The sequence below is a fragment of the Opisthorchis viverrini genome (genome assembly GCF_000715545.1).
Source record: "Opisthorchis viverrini unplaced genomic scaffold opera_v5_352, whole genome shotgun sequence".
In the NCBI taxonomy this organism is placed as follows: domain Eukaryota; kingdom Metazoa; phylum Platyhelminthes; class Trematoda; order Opisthorchiida; family Opisthorchiidae; genus Opisthorchis; species Opisthorchis viverrini.
The window spans coordinates 213,261-232,467 of record NW_008752008.1 but is presented as its reverse complement, the minus strand read 5'-3'; the positions used below and the strand labels follow the sequence as shown (position 1 = coordinate 232,467).

At 44.9% G+C, this 19,207-nt stretch overlaps 1 protein-coding gene across 1 annotated transcript in view; it reads left to right on the top strand.

The window, feature by feature from the left end:
- Positions 1-19,207, top strand: part of T265_10271 (hypothetical protein) — a gene marked incomplete at both ends in the record, with an annotated part of 57,974 nt that overhangs the window by 25,518 nt on the left and 13,249 nt on the right. Inside the window, 12 exons of the mRNA XM_009176591.1 lie at positions 2,395-2,550; positions 3,146-3,356; positions 6,123-6,372; positions 6,462-6,589; positions 8,866-9,248; positions 9,869-10,093; positions 11,446-11,568; positions 12,192-12,416; positions 14,251-14,499; positions 14,867-15,131; positions 15,796-16,041; positions 18,673-18,897. Coding sequence (XP_009174855.1) covers positions 2,395-2,550; positions 3,146-3,356; positions 6,123-6,372; positions 6,462-6,589; positions 8,866-9,248; positions 9,869-10,093; positions 11,446-11,568; positions 12,192-12,416; positions 14,251-14,499; positions 14,867-15,131; positions 15,796-16,041; positions 18,673-18,897 — 2,686 coding nt within the window. The remainder of the gene's footprint in view (positions 1-2,394; positions 2,551-3,145; positions 3,357-6,122; positions 6,373-6,461; positions 6,590-8,865; positions 9,249-9,868; positions 10,094-11,445; positions 11,569-12,191; positions 12,417-14,250; positions 14,500-14,866; positions 15,132-15,795; positions 16,042-18,672; positions 18,898-19,207) is intronic.

Sequence of the window (19,207 nt, the reverse complement as noted above, 5' to 3'; positions counted from 1 at the left end):
CCGATCCGAGCCACTGTGGTCTGGGCTGTTGTAGGTACACAGAATCGCTCGCGTCAGCATCCAGTGCAACTCTACGGCTGGGTGAGGTCTTACTGTGGTCTGAGTCAGATGGCTACAGCTATTTACAGGATATAATCGGACGCCCCAGCTTAACTGGAGCCCTCTGATTCGATATTGTGCTCCACAGCGCCTCATGACAGAGACCCATGTGTTTTTGAATCTCCATAGGTGTCTTACAATTCGCTACAGCATGCATATATTATCAGTGCATCTCCTACGAGGACAGAAACCTGCTTGCTTAGGACGGATGTGTGAGATTTTTAGTTTCACAGCTGCTTGGCAGAAGCGGTCGGGCTGTATTCGCGACAGTTGCTGATAGGTTAGTGTTCCAGTATGTATCACAGATCGCCTTATTGCCTCCTTTGGGAATACACTAAGATCGGGGTACTCCAGTCGTCTGGAAATGCTTCCGGTCTTCAAGCAGAACACAGCTGGTGAAGTGGGTCAAGAGGCGCTGGGATGCAGTGTGCTATAAAGCTCAACACGGATGTCGTCTTTGTCTGGGCCAATGATGCCAATCGTTTTTGAGCAAGTGAGTGTTGTGCGCCCTAGGCGTGTTGTTGGGTGGTGATCCCATCTTGTGTGGATAAACATTGGATCTGACCCTGCCTAGTTACCACTTTTTGCCCCTCGACACGATCTGCGGTTCTTTAGTGATCTTCCAAGTCTGTTCTTCCAAAAAACATAGGGTCTGTCATTCGTTTGAATAGTCAAGCGAAGAAATAAATCACTCTCCACTTAGACAACGATAGGACAGCTAGATGATATCGAACAAAGCCGTATACGGGAGATTATTCGAAGCTTCGACTGTGCTTTGTTGCGGACCGTTTCACTTCAGTGTGTGGTCTTTAAACCTGGCCCATTTGAGTTGATTACCTACGCTGACTCCAGATATTCCATCAAGTGTGCGACGTATTTCCGGGCAATCACCCGGTAACTGTCAGGTGACGCTGACCTGATATCATGCACCTCCAGGAAACCGTCGTCGGTCGACGTGTTTGGTGATTCGGAAACGTTTTGTGTAAGCCCGTTTACGCATTGTCCAGGCTCGCAATGTCACCACCGCCTCGCTCTGATGTCTGGGAATTCAGGGGGAACCTAGAAGTACACAACAGCTGGGACTTTTTGTCCACGGAGTTCGGCATTGCGATCCCAAACTTTCTAACCCTGTGTATGGACTTGGCTACTGATCGTCGTTCGTGCGTTGCAAAAGTGGCCGGTTCAACTGTTGGAGTGCGAAGTTTACATCATCCAGCAAGTCAACTTCAATGAACTATGCTCATATCATTGTTGGTTTGTATAAGGCCTGACCAACCCCCTCGGTGACAATGCGAGTTGCACTGTTTGAGGTGATGTGTCAGTGTTTCAAGGAACCTTCGTTTTTCATGGCAAATTCTAAACTTTTTCAATGAATAACAAGGTGCCTGTGTCCACTCGAATTCCTCTCGGTCTCACTGATCAACCCGAAACCTACAGCGTACTTATTCACCAGTACTCCATACATATCATATAGACCTGTTTTAGAATGTTAATGAGTTAGTTAGAGTCCATTCACCATCAATGCACAGTGCACAAAGAAGGGAGCTACCCAGCCCACCGCGCACTGGTGGTGTCTTCTCAACCGGTGACGAAACATCTGCAAGTCGATTGCCAATCATGGCGGAACAGACGACCAGCCACCTGGCACTACAGTACATTCTATCAATGTATGTTTCAACGAACAGGGAAGCTGGAAAGGAAGATTTGCTCATTGGATTAAAGTTCCTCAAATGTTCTATAAACGTAGTGCATTATTCGCAGTGTCAAACAAAGTTCCTTGTCAATTCCGGTGGTTGCATCCATTTGAAACGAGACAAAAGTTGTGTTGATGGCGATTCTGGTGATGCTGAATACATTCATATGTATACGTCAGCTAGTTTTGTCGGGTTGATTATGTAACGTGGTAGTAAATAAACCAACGGCACTGACGATTTTGTGTTTTTGGTACTTTCGAACTTCGATTGCTTGCTTATCTGCAGCCGAGCTCACTGAGTACGATGCGAAACAGTTCATGGTCCGGTAATTAGGGACATGTGTTTGTTGCGGGGTTCCTCACTATTTTAATTGTACAACCACACTCACTGTCTATCGCGTTTGCTCGTATGGCTAACTGTGTATTGTTTGCTGAACTGGATCGAAGTCAAACATACCCATGTTTACTGATACTGGTCACAGTCCGATTTGTCTGGCATTATGCGCACGCTTCGATGAGTTACTGATCCGTAGCTATGAATAATTGTTTTTTTATCTGTGAGAATCTAACCCCTGGATTTGTTCAACCATTTCCTCCAACAGCTCAAAGGTTTTCATGGCAGGGCGCTGGACGAACAGGTAACAAACATACTTCATCAAACTCACTTGACACACAAACGTCATGCCTACACCGTGGCCCTTTCTGGCGGGATGCGACGTCGACTATCCATAGGTATGGCGCTCATAGGCGACTCAAAGGTGAGTGTGTTACGGCACATCCGCGAGCCGAATTTGTCTGGATATGTTGACACAAATGTAGTGAGAAGTTTCAGCCCAAAGTTAAGGCTCGGTGGGTATCCTCCATCTATTTTTTTTGACAAGAATTTGTTGATTTATTTTTGGTGATTGTAGTTTATTTTACACCACGTTCTGAGTACACTTCTCCACCGGCAACAAACCTGTGACATTCACTGCCTGCATGGAATAAACACTGTGTGAACCATTCTAAAGTCCCAGCATGAAATTTGCCCAAAATCGGCCGATTGTCATTGAATTACGAAAAGGACCTTCATTAGTAATAATAATAGTAATACTCATTGAGTAAGGGATTATTCACCAGGCCTGTGTGGTAATGGACCTCACGACCCCGCGTACATGTCACGTGCTACGATACGTTTGTGATGTTACGCGTCGCAGTTCAATATTTGGCATTCCTGTGGTAAACTGAACTAGATCCAAATTCGGCTGGGTCAATTCGTCTTTGATTCCTCCCTCCTTTCCGACCTCGCCGTCGTACAACTCTTATTCGAGCAACTACTTGCGTGGACTAACCCCGCTCCATTTCGTCGTTCAGGTTGTCATTCTGGACGAACCAACATCGGGCCTTGACCCAGAAGCCCGTCGTCAAGTATGGGCGATTCTACAGGCCCAACGCGCTGCACGAACCCTATTGGTCACCACTCACTATATGGATGAGGCAGATCACCTAGGTGATAGGATTGCAATCATGTCTGCTGGCAAACTACGGTGCTTTGGTTCACCGTTATTTTTGAAAGCCAAATACGGTGAGTTGATGAGGCTGAAATGGATTTTGTGCCGGTACCGAGATTGTTTCCTTGGTTGTATCTAAAACTACCCATTCCATCATGCGCCACATTTGGTAGAAGGGACGTTTTGCCGTTTTCCTGTTTGTTTTCTGTGCTCGCACTTAATCAGGTCCACCATCCACCTTCCAGATGATTGTTGCTCGTCAGCTGATTTTTCCTGAAACGGAATCATTTGTTTGTCTTCTGCCCACTACTACTAACACTACCCAATCTACTCTAGCTTGGATACAAGTTTCCATCTGAACTATCCAAACACGCATTTTTCTGTCTGCTGTTCTTTTTGATTAGATGCATCCATAAGCGATAGGCGCAGTGCAAATAAGCTTTGTCGTTGAACAATCTACTCTCAATAGCATTTGTGAGTACTTTTTTGGGGGGGACATCCTCTATTTTTCTCTGAGGGCACGGTAACCACATTGGGACTCCGGCCGAGTAGATAAAACGACGAAGACTTTCTTACGTTTATGTGGGAAATAGCCACTGAATGACGGGGACAACCGTGTGTTACTCCGTTTCATCGAGTCCTTCCAAGGCCGGACGGCGAGTCTCACAAAACCGTGCTGCTACGTCAAGAAACAATCCCTTTTCATTGGGGTTGAGCATAGCACAACGTGGAAGACCTTGATTTCCACATCATCTGGATTGTACATCCAAATGACCACTACAGTCTTGAAGTTACCCTATTGCACTGAGCTCTGTGCATCCGCAATAGCTGTGTTATCTGTGGGGCGAGATGACTCAGTGGTTAGAGCGCTAATTCACCGACCGGAAGGTGGTTCGATCGAACCCGACCTCTGCCTCTCGGCTTCCTCTCAGCCCTCGTGCTCTCTTCTGGTGGCAGGGTGCTACAGCTGAACGATTTTTCTGTTTGCTGATAAATTGATAATCGAAAATTGCCAGCTCCTTGGGGAATCGGAATTGTAAGCAACCGTTTTTGTGTACTTCCAATGCTATGAACATTGCTTGATGTCAACAGCGAGAGCACAATGGAAGTGTCACGACATTTGGAAAGCAACCTTGTGTTAGTTACCACGAACCTGTCGGTTTGTTCTACGTGGGATGGATGTAAAATCGAAGAAGACGACAGATAATAGGATGTTCTAATCAGTTAACATGATGTGCATTGATCTACGGGAGTTACGACACTTCATCGGGCTTTAGCGTTTCTATTTTGCTATATATATATATATATATATATCACAGAAAACTAGAATGCTATGGTAAACGATGCATGAATAACTGGAGAGCAATTTATCCCCAGTTAGAATATAGACAGCCTGGTGGTATAACTTACTACTGGGTTGAAGTAATGGCCGTGTGCGATTGTCGAGTTAATCGAACGTTTCAGCAACCATCCTTTGGGCATGCCACAGGAAGCTTTACTCAGATAACCTGGTGACGGAGTCCTCAAGTCGCTTTCCCCAGGATATCTCGCCGAATACTATCCGGAATCGGACCCAATGGGATTCTTTCAGTTGGTGCTTCCAAAAGACGGCCATTCGCTGAAAGATGACTTTTGTGACCGTATTCACGTGATTGCTATAAACGTGATTCGGTTGACTGTCATGCCTTTTTTGTTGACACAGTTTGTGGATTAAAGCCTCTCAACACATGGATTTCCCCCGAAATCAGTGGCCGGTAGCTCTCCTTTCATTTTAGGTGATTTACTACCCAATGATACTGCGCTCACGACCATGCGAACCATGTCCCATAGAAACGTATCGCAGTAGGTGCAATGTTGTGTCTGTTGTGGGTACCAGTAGTCGATGGTTGTATCCTATTATTACCGACCATTTAGATATTGAGCTTGACATGACTTAGTGATTAACGCGCGAGCTTACTGATCGGAGGGTCCGTGGTTCCAACCCAACCCCAATATTTCGCCTGCTCTTAGCAATGTCTCAGTCCGCTTACGTGGCAGCTATGCACCGAAAGAATGTTACGGCTGATCGGTTATTATTATTATTATTATTATTATTATTATTATTATTATTTCGTCAAAGTGGCCATTTCGCACACTTTCCCCGTAGAGGTGCCGAAGCCTTGCTTCGTCGAGGCCAGAACTATTTTCCGTCGTAAGTTCCTTTGGGTCGAACGTCGTTTCATTGGAAATCAGTCGGTCAAAAATTCCACAAGTCATTGAATCTACCGGCGTTGATTCAGACTGAGTCAGGCCGAGACCAAGATTTCCCTCATCTCCTATTTCATCTGTTGTCTAATTATTTTCATGGTCAGCGTTTGTGTTTGGTTCACTCTTCTCACGAACAGCGTTTGTGTTTGGTTCACTCTTCTCACGAACAGCTTACTGTTTTCCCTTGGCCACTTTTCCATTCTGTCCAACCTGAGCACAATAGGTGTCTTGGTATAGCCGCGTCTGCCCTGTGCCGACCTGTGTGGCTCAGTTTCGGAGCCAATGAAACCGGTTTCTGTTTCATGGCGTATTTTATCCAATTCAATGTTCATGTCAAAGGTTCGTTTCGTTACGCACTAACCGTCGATAGAACAGATTGTATCACAAGAGCATTTTCTGTTTTCGTTGACTTCTTTCGTCTTATTCCACTTTGAGCGCATTTTCCCGTGGGACATGGAAACCTTTGAACACTTTCTATCTTCCTTGCTTTACTTTTTTCGTGCCCCTTTCCTTATTCCCTTTGAATACTACGTTTTACCGTGGTTTTATCCTAGTGCTTAACGCCACACACTATCCGCCACTTTTCTTTCCAGGTGCCGGGTACTTGTTGACTATAATGAAATCAACAGACACCGAGTCTAGTTATCTCCTATCTCAGGTACAGCAGCACGTCAAAGGAGCGCAAATACGTAGTGATCAGGGCGACGAACTGAAATTTCTGCTGCCTTTGGAAGCCGTTGATACATTCTCGCCCCTTTTCTCAAATCTGGAGACAAACAAGGCGCAGTTGGGCATCCAAAGTTTCGGTGTATCTGTGACGACTATGGAAGAAGTGTTTTTGCGGTGAGTATTGTGTTTCGTCAACATCAGAATCTTCACCATTTCACTTTACTCTTTTTTCTTACTACTCTCACTTATATTCTACCTTGCAGGGTCAGTGAGCGAGATTTTCAAGACAAGGAGTCTGCACATCCGTTTTCATCATGTCAAAGCGAAACTGGTAGTACTCTCACTGACTTTCCAACAGTTTCCGTGCACCAAGCCTATGGTGCTTTTTCAGGTAACTCGCTTTTCATCGGGACTTTCATGGTCTTGACACGATGTATCATATGAATGTGATCAACTGTGTTTTAACCTCCCTATGACAGCACCGTCGCAGTTATCCTCATTTGAATGTCTTGATAATCGAGAAAGCTAGATTGACCGAGTAAACATGACGACCCCTTAACAAGGTCTCCTCACACGCATCAAGACACCAAAGCCCTCCTTGCGAAATCGCATCCTTGCCAGCTACCAAACCGGATACGTATGTATCTTTTTGCAGAACTCAGTCATCACTGTTTTCTGTGTCGCAGTTGTGGAAATCAATTCCCCTTTTTTTAGCGAAAATAATTAATCGTTCAGCTGCAACACCTTTTTGGTGCATAGCTGTCATGCCAGTCGACAGAAGCACGAGGGTCGAGATGCTGCCAGATGCCAAAGCCTAGAGAGGAGCAGTCGAGATACAGAGGTTGGTCTCGGTCCACGGGTCTTCCTTTCAGTGTGTTCTGCCTTACTGAGCACCGAGCTATTTCGAATCCACTCTTTCGAGTAGCCTGTCAAGGAGGGGGGCTGTTCGTCTTTCCGCAAGCTTTCGATGAGCCCTTAACATCCGATACGATCCCACAAAATTGCACAGAATAGTGTTAGTCCAACTAGCAGCACCGATCGTTGGCGTCGCACGTACTGAAACTAGGTGGATAACTGTGATGCTGCAAAGGGCTTGCAAGTATCCTAATCAAACTTATCGATGGCATGTTAAAAAACAAGAACAGTGTCGCAAATGGAGTAGGGCGGGGCGTTTCTTAGCCTCACTACTATCCTTTGATCATTTCGTCTGCTCCAGTGTAACCCCTGCTTAGTCCAGCTCAATGGGCGAGAGAATCAGAATATTCGAACAAGAGTAATGTAGCTATGCTTTCGACAGATGCCACAACTACTCACGAGTAACGGGTACGATATGGTGACGAGAGATTGTTGCGATCAAGCTCTGAATATCCCATGACCATCTGCAAATGGAGAGATCAGCTAATTTGAAAGCTAAGATGTCAGCATCTGTTTGCTTTCTTGGTCCAGTCAGTAGGTTCTCTCTCCGTAACCAGGTGAAAAATAACCAGCTCGATTTTCCCTTCAGAGGTCTCCGTTCCTGTTCGTTCTAGCTATCAAAAGTCGAACTCCTTTTCTTAGTGGGATCAATCCCTCATGCAAAGAAGTCAAATATTCACTAGTTAATTGGGTAAAGGGTTTGTCACGGAGTCGAGTTCGTAACGCGTCCTTTGTCGGTTTTTGGGACCTGCGGGTTATGGTGTAACGGCGATACTACTGACGGGGAGGCATGCGACTAGTATGTTTTGTTCTTGTAAATTCGCTTTGCGTCTCTTGAAAAGGGAGATCTGTTGCGGAATTTTTGGAGTCGTTTTGTAGCATTTGCTTGGGTTTGAGCAATGAATGATTGAAGTCAATGAATATCCACGAACTTTTAAGAAGACGCATTCAGGAGAAGATGGATGTCCAGTTTTTGTAAATAAAATGCAAATGAGAGTTTTGCTTCCCTGTCCAATAGTCTGTAACTCCGCAGCGAAGGCCTTCTTCCTTTCAATGATAACAAAACCAGATGGTAGTTGGTGATATTCTTCTGGCAGTTGCCACTGTGCATTTCGTTTCTGAGTTTTCACAAGAACGCGAGACCTTGGAACTTCATTTCAGAATATTTGTAGAATGATACACTTTTGAGAAACCGAAGGTGATTCTATGTTTGTTGCCCTTTTGATAGACTATAGACCCGGGCTGAAAGTAGTCACTTTTTGGATGGCTTCGTCTTTGAGATGTGCATCAACCGGCCAATCAGAAATTGCCCCTTCTGAAGCATAATCTTTTAGACGGAATAACTGTACATGCAGTTTGGGCGCTATGTTCACTAAGTTATATTTTCTTTCCTCTCAATATATGTACTCTAGTTCTCTGTCCGCTTCGTGCATTACTGCGTCACTTCCATCCTATCAGTGCGCGTAACAGATGGGGGTATTTAAGATCAGATGAAATTGCAGTTGACGGTCAGAGTATTTATAGCTCTACAGTCACTTGTTTTCGTGGTATGAATCCTCCACTACCCTGGCGATAAGCATACGGGTGTTAATTTGAAAGAAGATGTAGCTCCCGATTATGCTTCTACGGAGACTAACACCAATACGCTTCTGTGTGGTTTCCCCTGACGAAAAACCTTAAACTGCCCAATTTTATTCCTTGTTTTCAGTTATACGAAGCCTATCGTCATCTTATTTCACTAATCTTTCACAGATACAGACGTTCAAGAGTTCCGGCACTTTGGGGCTGCCCTATTCTGGCAACAACTTTCCGCGTTGCTCACCAAACGTTGCATCTATATGCTACGTCATCCCGTGGTCATACTTAGCCAGTTCTGCATTCCCTTCACTCTATGCCTGATTGCATTGTTCATCTTCCGTCATCTTACGACCATGACACATTCGGATGATCCCTGTCTAGCACTCTCACTAGCACCGTACGGTAGTGGATTGATTGTGACATTCGCCAATGAGGCGAATGATACGTCCTCAGACGCTTCCGCCTCAATATCCGAGCAGATGCTGTGGGCTTACAACTCCCAATTTGATACCGGTCAGGTTCGCACTCGTCGTATGGTGCCGGCACAAACGTACGAGGTGAGTTGTATTTGATTTGTTAGACGTCAGCTTTCGCCACAACCAGTTCTCTGCCGGCAAGCACGTGACGATGACTTGATTTTGGGTAAGGTTGTAGAGAGTTTCGCTTTTTACGACGAAGTTTCCTCATACGTTGTGTACTATTATACTCCGATCCATTGGTGTGCAGTTGTACCAGATTAAAGGTTCTTGGAACCTTTGTTGAAGATGGGCGGCAGACAGAAATGGAGGCCGTACGAATGATCGGTGGTCTAAGTGAGACTTTTGGGCACAAATTCCGATTAATTGGACCTATAATTTGTTTGATGCACCACTTTTACTCTCCTTGACATTCGACTTCTATCATATAATGCATAGCACGTTTTAGTCTCCAGAACGCGCAAGCAGGTGGAACGTCCTCAGCTCTTTCCCGTCGAACCAAAATTCTGGTGCTCTCACCGTAGGTAAATCTGGCACCGTTTTGATGGACTAGTATATTTGTCGTGTGTCTTATTGATCAAGCGACATGTTCCCCGTGGTCAGTATAACTAACCACGTGATGCTGTCCGCTATCCAGTATCTTGATTATAAGCTGTTTTATTTGACTAAACTGACCGGTTTTTCGCGCTTTGTTTCCCCAGGAGGATTTACTTGCAGAAACCGGTGAGGCAAAAGTCTTCGAATATCGTGCCAAGTATATCATTGGTCTGGTAGTTCAGTCCTCACAACACGAGAACAACGATACATCTTCCATCTCGTTACGTGGCTATTTCCAGGGTGAATCTTTCCACTCTGCGCCTGTTGCATTGAACGCATTGAGTAATGCTGTTTTGCGGCTACTTTCTAATCGCTCATCGGAGCACCCAGTATGTCTTTCGTTGTTTTTAATTCTTGGAAACTGTCAACTGCATGTGGTTTTCTTGTGTTGCGCCCTTTCGATGCATAGCTAAGTTCGCGCATTCAACAGGCATGAGTGGTGTAGGTCTCCATCTAGTTGCCCACTGAATCAGTTTGCTCATTTCTGGTTTGCTTTTTTTTTACGGGCGTTTACTGTTAATGTGTTTGTCATTTGAAATTCAGCTGTATCATCTATCCACGTACTAGGCTACCCAAAGTAAGTTCGAGCAGACTTATTTTCATACACCCTGAAATCAATCCTGATCCGTCGCTACAAATCGCATCTGGATTGATCACCATTAATAGGATTGAATACGGTAGTTCGGAAGTGTAAGAGTGTCATTTAGTTGATGGCCTCATCTGCATAGCAAGACGCAGAAACGCCAAGCACTTGGCTCTATAGGTTTAGTGCACTTCTACGTCACACGTCTGGCGGATCAGCAGCGTTGTCAGAATGCCGCATCAGCTCACATCCTCATAAGGCACTTTGTAAACACGGTTGTATGTTTTGCGCACCAGCTTTATCAAATAGAATAGTAGGGAGCCATACTTACTTCCAAATGAATGTGTAACTCTGCACTTTTCAAAGAAGGTGGTGAAGCTTTGGCAAACAGTGACGATCCTAGTGCGGAAGATTTGTGACAAACTGGAATACCATTGGAATGGGGTGCCTCGACAACAATTCTAGCCTTCAAAAGGGAGCGCGAGAATGTCATGCGAAAACCATTGTAGCCGTGACATCCAAGGTGCTCTCTGTTATCGTTTTGGCGCAGATTGATCGATAATCGGGGGAAACCGATTCTTGAGAATCAAGTTGAGCCTCGCCTGGGCCGAGGATGCATCGAACGTATCTTTAGCTTAAGACAAGTTCTTGAGCAGTGTCACGCCTTAAATTTGTCGTTTTTCTTGACCTGAATGTTGCTTTTAACTGATAAACTGAGCTGAAGTGAACCATGAATCAGGTCCCTGTTTTTGCTTGCTGGAAATCACCAAGCAGGACTTTCTCGGCCGGTGGTTTAGGGCGTAGCTTCCTAGGAATCGTGGCCAAACTAATTAGAATGAACATCCAATTCTGACCAAGCTATGAAATCTGAAAGTATAGGGGTGCTTCAACTCTGTAAGCCCACACTCAGGTTGCCGCTCCGTCATTTCCCTTTTCTCACACAATCGACTATGCCTAGGTCTCCACCGGTCACCGATTGCAGCTACTTCAAAGGGTGAAAACTTGTCCCGGACAACTTAATTCTTAGTTCCCTCTAATTTACCTTGATAGATATCTCTCCCGTACGGTAGTGGATTGATTGTGACATTCGCCAATGAGGCGAATGATACGTCCTCAGACGCTTCCGCCTCAATATCCGAGCAGATGCTGTGGGCTTACAACTCCCAATTTGATACCAGTCAGGTTCGCACTCGTCGGATGGTGCCTGCACAAACGTACGAGGTGAGTTGTATTTGTTTTGTTAGACGTCAGCTTTCGCCACAACCAGTTCTCTGCCGGCAAGCACGTGACGATGACTTGATTTTGGGTAAGGTTGTAGAGAGTTTCGCTTTTTACGACGAAGTTTCCTCATACGTTGTGTACTATTATACTCCGATCCATTGGTGTGCAGTTGTACCAGATTAAAGGTTCTTGGAACCTTTGTTGAAGATGGGCGGCAGACAGAAATGGAGGCCGTACGAATGATCGGTGGTCTAAGTGAGACTTTTGGGCACAAATTCCGATTAATTGGACCTATAATTTGTTTGATGCACCACTTTTACTCTCCTTGACATTCGACTTCTATCATATAGCATATCATAGCACGTTTTAGTCTCCAGAACGCACAAGCAGGTGGAACGTTCTCAGCTCTTTCCCGTCGAACCAAAATTCTGGTGCTCTCACTGTAGGTAAATCTGGCACCGTTTTGATGGACTAGTATATTTGTCGTGTGTCTTATTGATCAAGCGACATGTTCCCCGTGGTCAGTATAACTAACCACGTGATGCTGTCCGCTATCCAGTATCTTGATTATAAGCTGTTTTATTTGACTAAACTGACCGGTTTTTCGCGCTTTGTTTCCCCAGGAGGATTTACTTGCAGAAACCGGTGAGGCAAAAGTCTTCGAATATCGTGCCAAGTATATCATTGGTCTGGTAGTTCAGTCCTCACAACACGAGAACAACGATACATCTTCCATCTCGTTACGTGGCTATTTCCAGGGTGAATCTTTCCACTCTGCGCCTGTTGCATTGAACGCATTGAGTAATGCTGTTTTGCGGCTACTTTCTAATCGCTCATCGGAGCACCCAGTATGTCTTTCGTTGTTTTTAATTCTTGGAAACTGTCAACTGCATGTGGTTTTCTTGTGTTGCGCCCTTTCGATGCATAGCTAAGTTCGCGCATTCAACAGGCATGAGTGGTGTAGGTCTCCATCTAGTTGCCCACTGAATCAGTTTGCTCATTTCTGGTTTGCTTTTTTTTTACGGGCGTTTACTGTTTATGTGTTTGTCATTTGAAATTCAGCTGTATCCTCTATCCACGTACTAGGCTACCCAAAGTAAGTTCGAGCAGACTTATTTTCATACACCCTGAAATCAATCCTGATCCGTCGCTACAAATCGCATCTGGATTGATCACCATTAATAGGATTGAATACGGTAGTTCGGAAGTGTAAGAGTGTCATTTAGTTGATGGCCTCATCTGCATAGCAAGACGCAGAAACGCCAAGCACTTGGCTCTATAGGTTTAGTGCACTTCTACGTCACACGTCTGGCGGATCAGCAGCGTTGTCAGAATGCCGCATCAGCTCACATCCTCATAAGGCACTTTGTAAACACGGTTGTATGTTTTGCGCACCAGCTTTATCAAATAGAATAGTAGGGAGCCATACTTACTTCCAAATGAATGTGTAACTCTGCACTTTTCAAAGAAGGTGGTGAAGCTTTGGCAAACAGTGACGATCCTAGTGCGGAAGATTTGTGACAAACTGGAATACCATTGGAATGGGGTGCCTCGACAACAATTCTAGCCTTCAAAAGGGAGCGCGAGAATGTCATGCGAAAACCATTGTAGCCGTGACATCCAAGGTGCTCTCTGTTATCGTTTTGGCGCAGATTGATCGATAATCGGGGGAAACCGATTATTGAGAATCAAGTTGAGCCTCGCCTGGGCCGAGGATGCATCGAACGTATCTTTAGCTTAAGACAAGTTCTTGAGCCGTGTCGCCTTAAATTTGTTGTTTTTCTTGACCTGAATGTTGCTTTTAACTGATAAACTGAGTTGAAGTGAACCATGAATCAGGTCCCTGTTTTTGCTGGAAATCACCAAGCAGGACTTTCTCGGCCGGTGGTTTAGGGCGTAGCTTCCTAGGAATCGTGGCCAAACTAATTAGAATGAACATCCAATTCTGACCAAGCTATGAAATCTGAAAGTATAGGGGTGCTTCAACTCTGTAAGCCCACACTCAGGTTGCCGCTCCGTCATTTCCCTTTTCTCACACAATCGACTATGCCTAGGTCTCCACCGGTCACCGATTGCAGCTACTTCAAAGGGTGAAAACTTGTCCCGGACAACTTAATTCTTAGTTCTCTCTAATTTACCTTGATAGATATCTCTCATCCGCCATCCTGTGATCGGGTCACATATATTATATTATAATATTATTATTATCATATACATTAAATGCATACCTATTGGGAGGAAGAGAACTGTGATCTGGTTTTCCTTTTACTGAACTATCACGATGTGATGTTGACCTTAGATTTACCGTTTCATGGCGTTCCTCGCTCTTTAACCAGCTGATAAGCCTTTCTTATCCATTTAGATCTGTTCTGTTCACCGGAGAGAATATTCTCCTTGGATTCCGTTCCGATTCCCTTCAGATTATAGCAATTTTCAGAATATGCGCTGTGCCTTCATCTCTGAAGAAAGGCGTGAAAACAATTAGTGTTTGGCCCAACGTATAATGGTTTGGTCTCAGAGTGAACAGGTTTTCCTGGGCAAGACTGGCATTAATGCAGAGAATTGCATTTTGGTTGGTTTTTCCAACTGGGGTTCAACATACGCAGATTAATTTACTTGAAACGAAGTCCTTCTTATGGGTCTCTCCTTGACATTCGACTTCTATCATATAGCATATCATAGCACGTTTTAGTCTCCAGAACGCACAAGCAGGTGGAACGTTCTCAGCTCTTTCCCGTCGAACCAAAATTCTGGTGCTCTCTTACCGACCGGAAGGTCCGTGGTTCGAACCCGATCTCTGCCTCTCGACTTCCCCTATCTAGGCCTGGGCAAGCTGGCAGTATCCCAGCCTGGTGCCCCCTATGTATGGCATGGCAGCTAGGGACCGAAAGGGCACTACAGCTGAACGATTTTTTTGAACCCGAATTGACCGTCACTCAGACTCGTTTCGTTCCGAGTCGAAGTGGCGTATTGAGGGTGCCGAACCTCAGCCTGTACACACCATATTAGTTACTGGTTGGTGGCGTTTCTTAGGCCCAATTTAAGTATGCACACGACGTCAAATTTGACTTCCCTCTCGTATTTTTACCTGTATTACTTCGGATCATACAATGTGCATACCAAAGTCCACGCAACCATGAATACACAAGTAAGAACGGGTGTCTGAGGTTTAATTAAGCTGTTTGTGGATTCATATGCCTTCAACTTCTTGGTCTTTGGTCATAGTTTCGTGCACTACTGACAATGTACTCCATATCTTGCGTTAGTTCACACATTTTTGCATTTCCCATGCATCTAGTTCGAATGTCCGAACATGCCCGTTATTACCAAAACCCCACCTCGCATCTCGACGTTCAACCAACCTTTGCCGAGGACCGTGTCCGAACAAGCGAAGCGGTTGAACACCACTGATGGGCTGCTGATGACATTGATAGCTGGGTTTCCGTTCGTCTCGAATGTGCTGTTGGCATTGTCCTATTTAGCCGCGACGTTTGCACTACCGCTTATCTACGAGTACACCACGAATGCCAAACATTTGCAATTTGTTTCTGGAGTCAAGCTCCGTAAGTTAATTGTTCCCAGACATTGACTTATCTTGTCCGATGAACACCATAGTTATTCGATTCATGTTTGATTGGGTTTAGTCTGTTCGTACTGGAACGCACCAGACCAAGAAAACAGAACTGATTGTTTTGGATGTCACGTGGATTCTTATTCGTCTAATCGTCTCTACACGTCCAGTGTAGATTAGCCACGCGAACAGTACCTCGTCCCTTTTTCACGGGACTGCATCCCGTCCTTAGCACGGTGAAGCTGACTTCAGCCCACTGATTAAATCCATTTCGTCTAACTACATTCGGAAACAATCGATTTTGTGCTGTCTGAATGTCTGGCTGAGTTTTTGACGTCTCAGTGTGCGTTCCATGCCAACTGGCGGGTTCAATGTCCGAATCGCCAGGTACATCTTTTCGCTCCGGTGAGGTATCATTTGGCATGATCGGACAGCTTAAACTGCACCGTTTTCCTACTAACCGCCACACGTAATTCGTGTAATTCGCCATCCGCTGCACAGAAATAACCTTCGTTTGACGTCCATGAATTTAGGTTTTTATCAATTCGAGTATCAATGATTTCTTGTACCTAAGAAACTATCCTGATTCCCAAATAGCCTCCGTGGTTTCTGGGATGCCTGTATGTTTGTTCAAAACTATTTTTCCTCACTCACAGTCCCTTATTGGTTGTCGAACTACCTGCTGGACATGCTTACGTTTCTTGCCGTGTGTGCATCCATCGTGGCTACTTTTGCAATTTTCAATCTCGAGGAATTCGACACTCACAGTCGCCTATATCTGGTCGCTCTGCTGCTGCTCGCCTTTGCCTGGGCTATACTTCCCCAAATGTACTTACTGTCACGTTTTTTCAAATCTCCGACATCCGGCCTGGTTTGGATAACCGTCTACAATGAGTTCAGTGGTGAGTACGATTTCTGGACATGGTTTCCAGGATCTTTTTCTTCAATGTATAGATTTGTTGGAATAACTTCCTCATCAGCAATGCCTATCTCAGCCTATCTCCGTTGGAAATATGATGTGGTGGTCATCTCAGTGAAATTGAGGAAATAACGAGACGATTTTTATTCCTTAACGTTCCAGCAAAATGAATTATCCTCTTGAGGAATGAAATAACCGGAATAAGAAAAGAAAATAGGTCGACTAGCACCTACATTTACGTTCTACGTTTAAGTGGCCATCCTGAGTGAGGTAAAGCTCAGCACAGCCAGTCAAACCATTGTTTGATGTTACTCTTTTTTCGTAAACGCACTGTGAATGTGGCCTGGACCGAGACAGGCGGATTGAGCACGAACGGCCAATTCTTTTTTTAAAGAAAAACTGGATGTCAGTGTTAATTGAATAGTTGACTTGTACTCACGCAATTCAGTACCAACGATTGGCATGGCGTTGTTTTTTGGTACTGCTCTATGAAGGTTCAGTAGTCTTTTTGATCAGCACCAAGTTTTTGCCGTATGAATTTATTGGACCCTCTCAACGTGGTTACGTCTTTACAAAGGTTACTTTCTTGAAGGGATACAATCCAAACAACTGGTAGTCAGTCATTCCCCAAATACCTTACAATCGTCCGAGACCAATGCGTTCTAGTTAAGTCACTTAGAGCAGCGGAAATTCGTCCTAACATGCATAACGAATGAGCAGTGGTCCACGGTCCCATCAACCAGCAGTCATTGCTATTCCTCCGCGCTTACCATCGTTCCTTTGGGTTCTGATGATAACCTTTTTTATGGTGCTATGTGACTTGAGATGCCACTTAGCTGATTCGCGTTCATTTTCCCAATGATGTTCAAAATAGAAGAGATAATCATTTAGCTGTAACAACCTTTCGGTGCCTAGCTGTCTTGGCACTCGAAGGAAGCACGAGGGCTGGGATACTGCCAGGTTACCTAAGGCTAGACAGATGAAGTCGAGAGGCAGAAGTCGGGTTCGAACCACGGACCTTCTGGTCAATAAATTCTCGCTCTAACTACTGAGACATCTCGCCCCCAATGATCTTTACCCTTTTTCTAGTGTAAAAGGACACTTTGTTTTTCAGTGCAAGTTGGCAGACAGCCGCAACATCCCATTGTAAGCGTCGCACGCATTCTAGACCCAAATTACAGGTTGCATTAGCTCGAATGAACACAGAATACGCTGTTGGCTATGTATAATGAGGGAGGCCGGAAATATTCATCCACAAGTCGTACTCCATTTTAAAAAGTCTTCATTACGAGTAAATTGTTACGTAGTGCCATGCGAACATCAGCACAAGACTCGTCTGATTTTGAGCCATATTCAACGTCTTGACAGGTTGTGTCAAACAGTGGTAATTGACCGGCCATGAGAGTTCCAATCGAATGGCCATGACAGATATGATGTCTTCAGAAATAGTAATCAGGCATATAGGTTCTTCATAGATATCTAGATGGCTCAAGTAGTTAGAGGCGAATTTACTGACCGGAAGGTCTGTGGTTCGAACCCGACCTCTGCCACTCGACTTCCCCTGTCTAGGTTTGGGCGACCTGGCAGTATCCCAGCTCTCGTGCCTCCTTTGGTGACATGGCAGCTAGGCACCGGAAGGGTGCTACAGCTGAACGATAGATATCCCCTAGGTGGACAAACCGAGTTTCATGTATCGCTTCTTGTATTTCTTGGAGATGAACCAGCTTCGGCTTGACCACCTGGTACTCGCTAAATACATACAGACATTTTGCAATAAACCTTTCGTGTATTTTCACTATCCTTGCTCATATGTATAACACGGTTGGATTGCCCGATTTTTATAACTGGTTCCGAAAACTGTAGACAGACTAATGTGGATCAGGCTATCTGTTATGAGTTGTCTCCAGGCAACGGAGTTTTGCAGACACAATTCAAATCGCATACCATCTATCATCCCAGTTGTGCAAGGCAATGGACTTAGTATCCTGAAAGTACACCTGTGATAACTGCTTTGAACATGTGGAAACATTGGCAAAATTGTCAGTTTTCTTTGAACAAATATATGAAGAGCCAAGCAAAGTTATCCTCGTGTGGTAATGGCCACTTAGGTTTTGTTTTTCTCTGAAAGATCGCTCACCGCATAACTCACATGTCCTTTCCTAGCATCTATCACTATTTGGCACATTCTGTTCAAATTCTGAACAGACGTCTTCTCTCATCCCGCTGTCTACACCCCCCCTCGGATTGATGCACGAGGATGCTGCTGCATTCATTCTGAGTTGAGGTGTTCTACAGAGAGTGGTAAGACCTGGATCACTTCAACTCCCTTCTGTATGGCTGAGTTACATACCTTGGTACAGTTACGCGAATCACGTAGTGATCAATACAAGTGATTTTTCTATAAATAGCTGTCGTGCCACCCGAGGGAAACACGAGGCTGAGGTATTGCTAAGCAGCCGAGGCCTAAATGGGTGCAGTCGAGATGCCGTTTCTTGTCCTTCTGGAGTCCGGTGAATTGTACGCTCTCCATTTTTGTGCTTGGCAACTCGTCCGGGCTTCCTTTACTAGTCTTTCTTTTCTCCCCGTTTCATATCCTTTTCGTTTCCTTTTCCAGCTGCGATCGGTCTGCTAACCGTAGCAATCCTTTGTCATCCCGCCGTGCATCAGCAATCGTTGTCCTACTCGCTGGAACGCGTTTGGATTATTCTGTCACCCACATTCAGCGTTTCCGATGGTCTGTTTATCGTGTTTGACAACTACGTTTTCCGTCGCCTCTGCGACAGTCCGGAGATGGAATTCTTCTGTCACTTGACGAAATCTACGATGCCCTGTTGTTTAAGTGAGTTTTTAGTTCTCATAAAGGAAACTACTCACAAGATTGCTGAAAACTCTTCGGCAGCCCACGTCCGGTTTCGCCCTTCTTGGGGCTCATCAGGTAGGCGCAGGTAGAACATAATAAACGAGAGATTCACTTGAATCTCTTGTGATAACCAAATTGATTTGGAAATGAGTGTATTTCCATAGACAACCCATGTTTTGCTGGACAGTGACTGAAGGAAAACGGCCCTAACCAAACCGGGTTGGTATGTAACATCTTCCGGCATAGGACACACGCATGTGTTGGACTGTCACAGGTAATGCGCAATCCT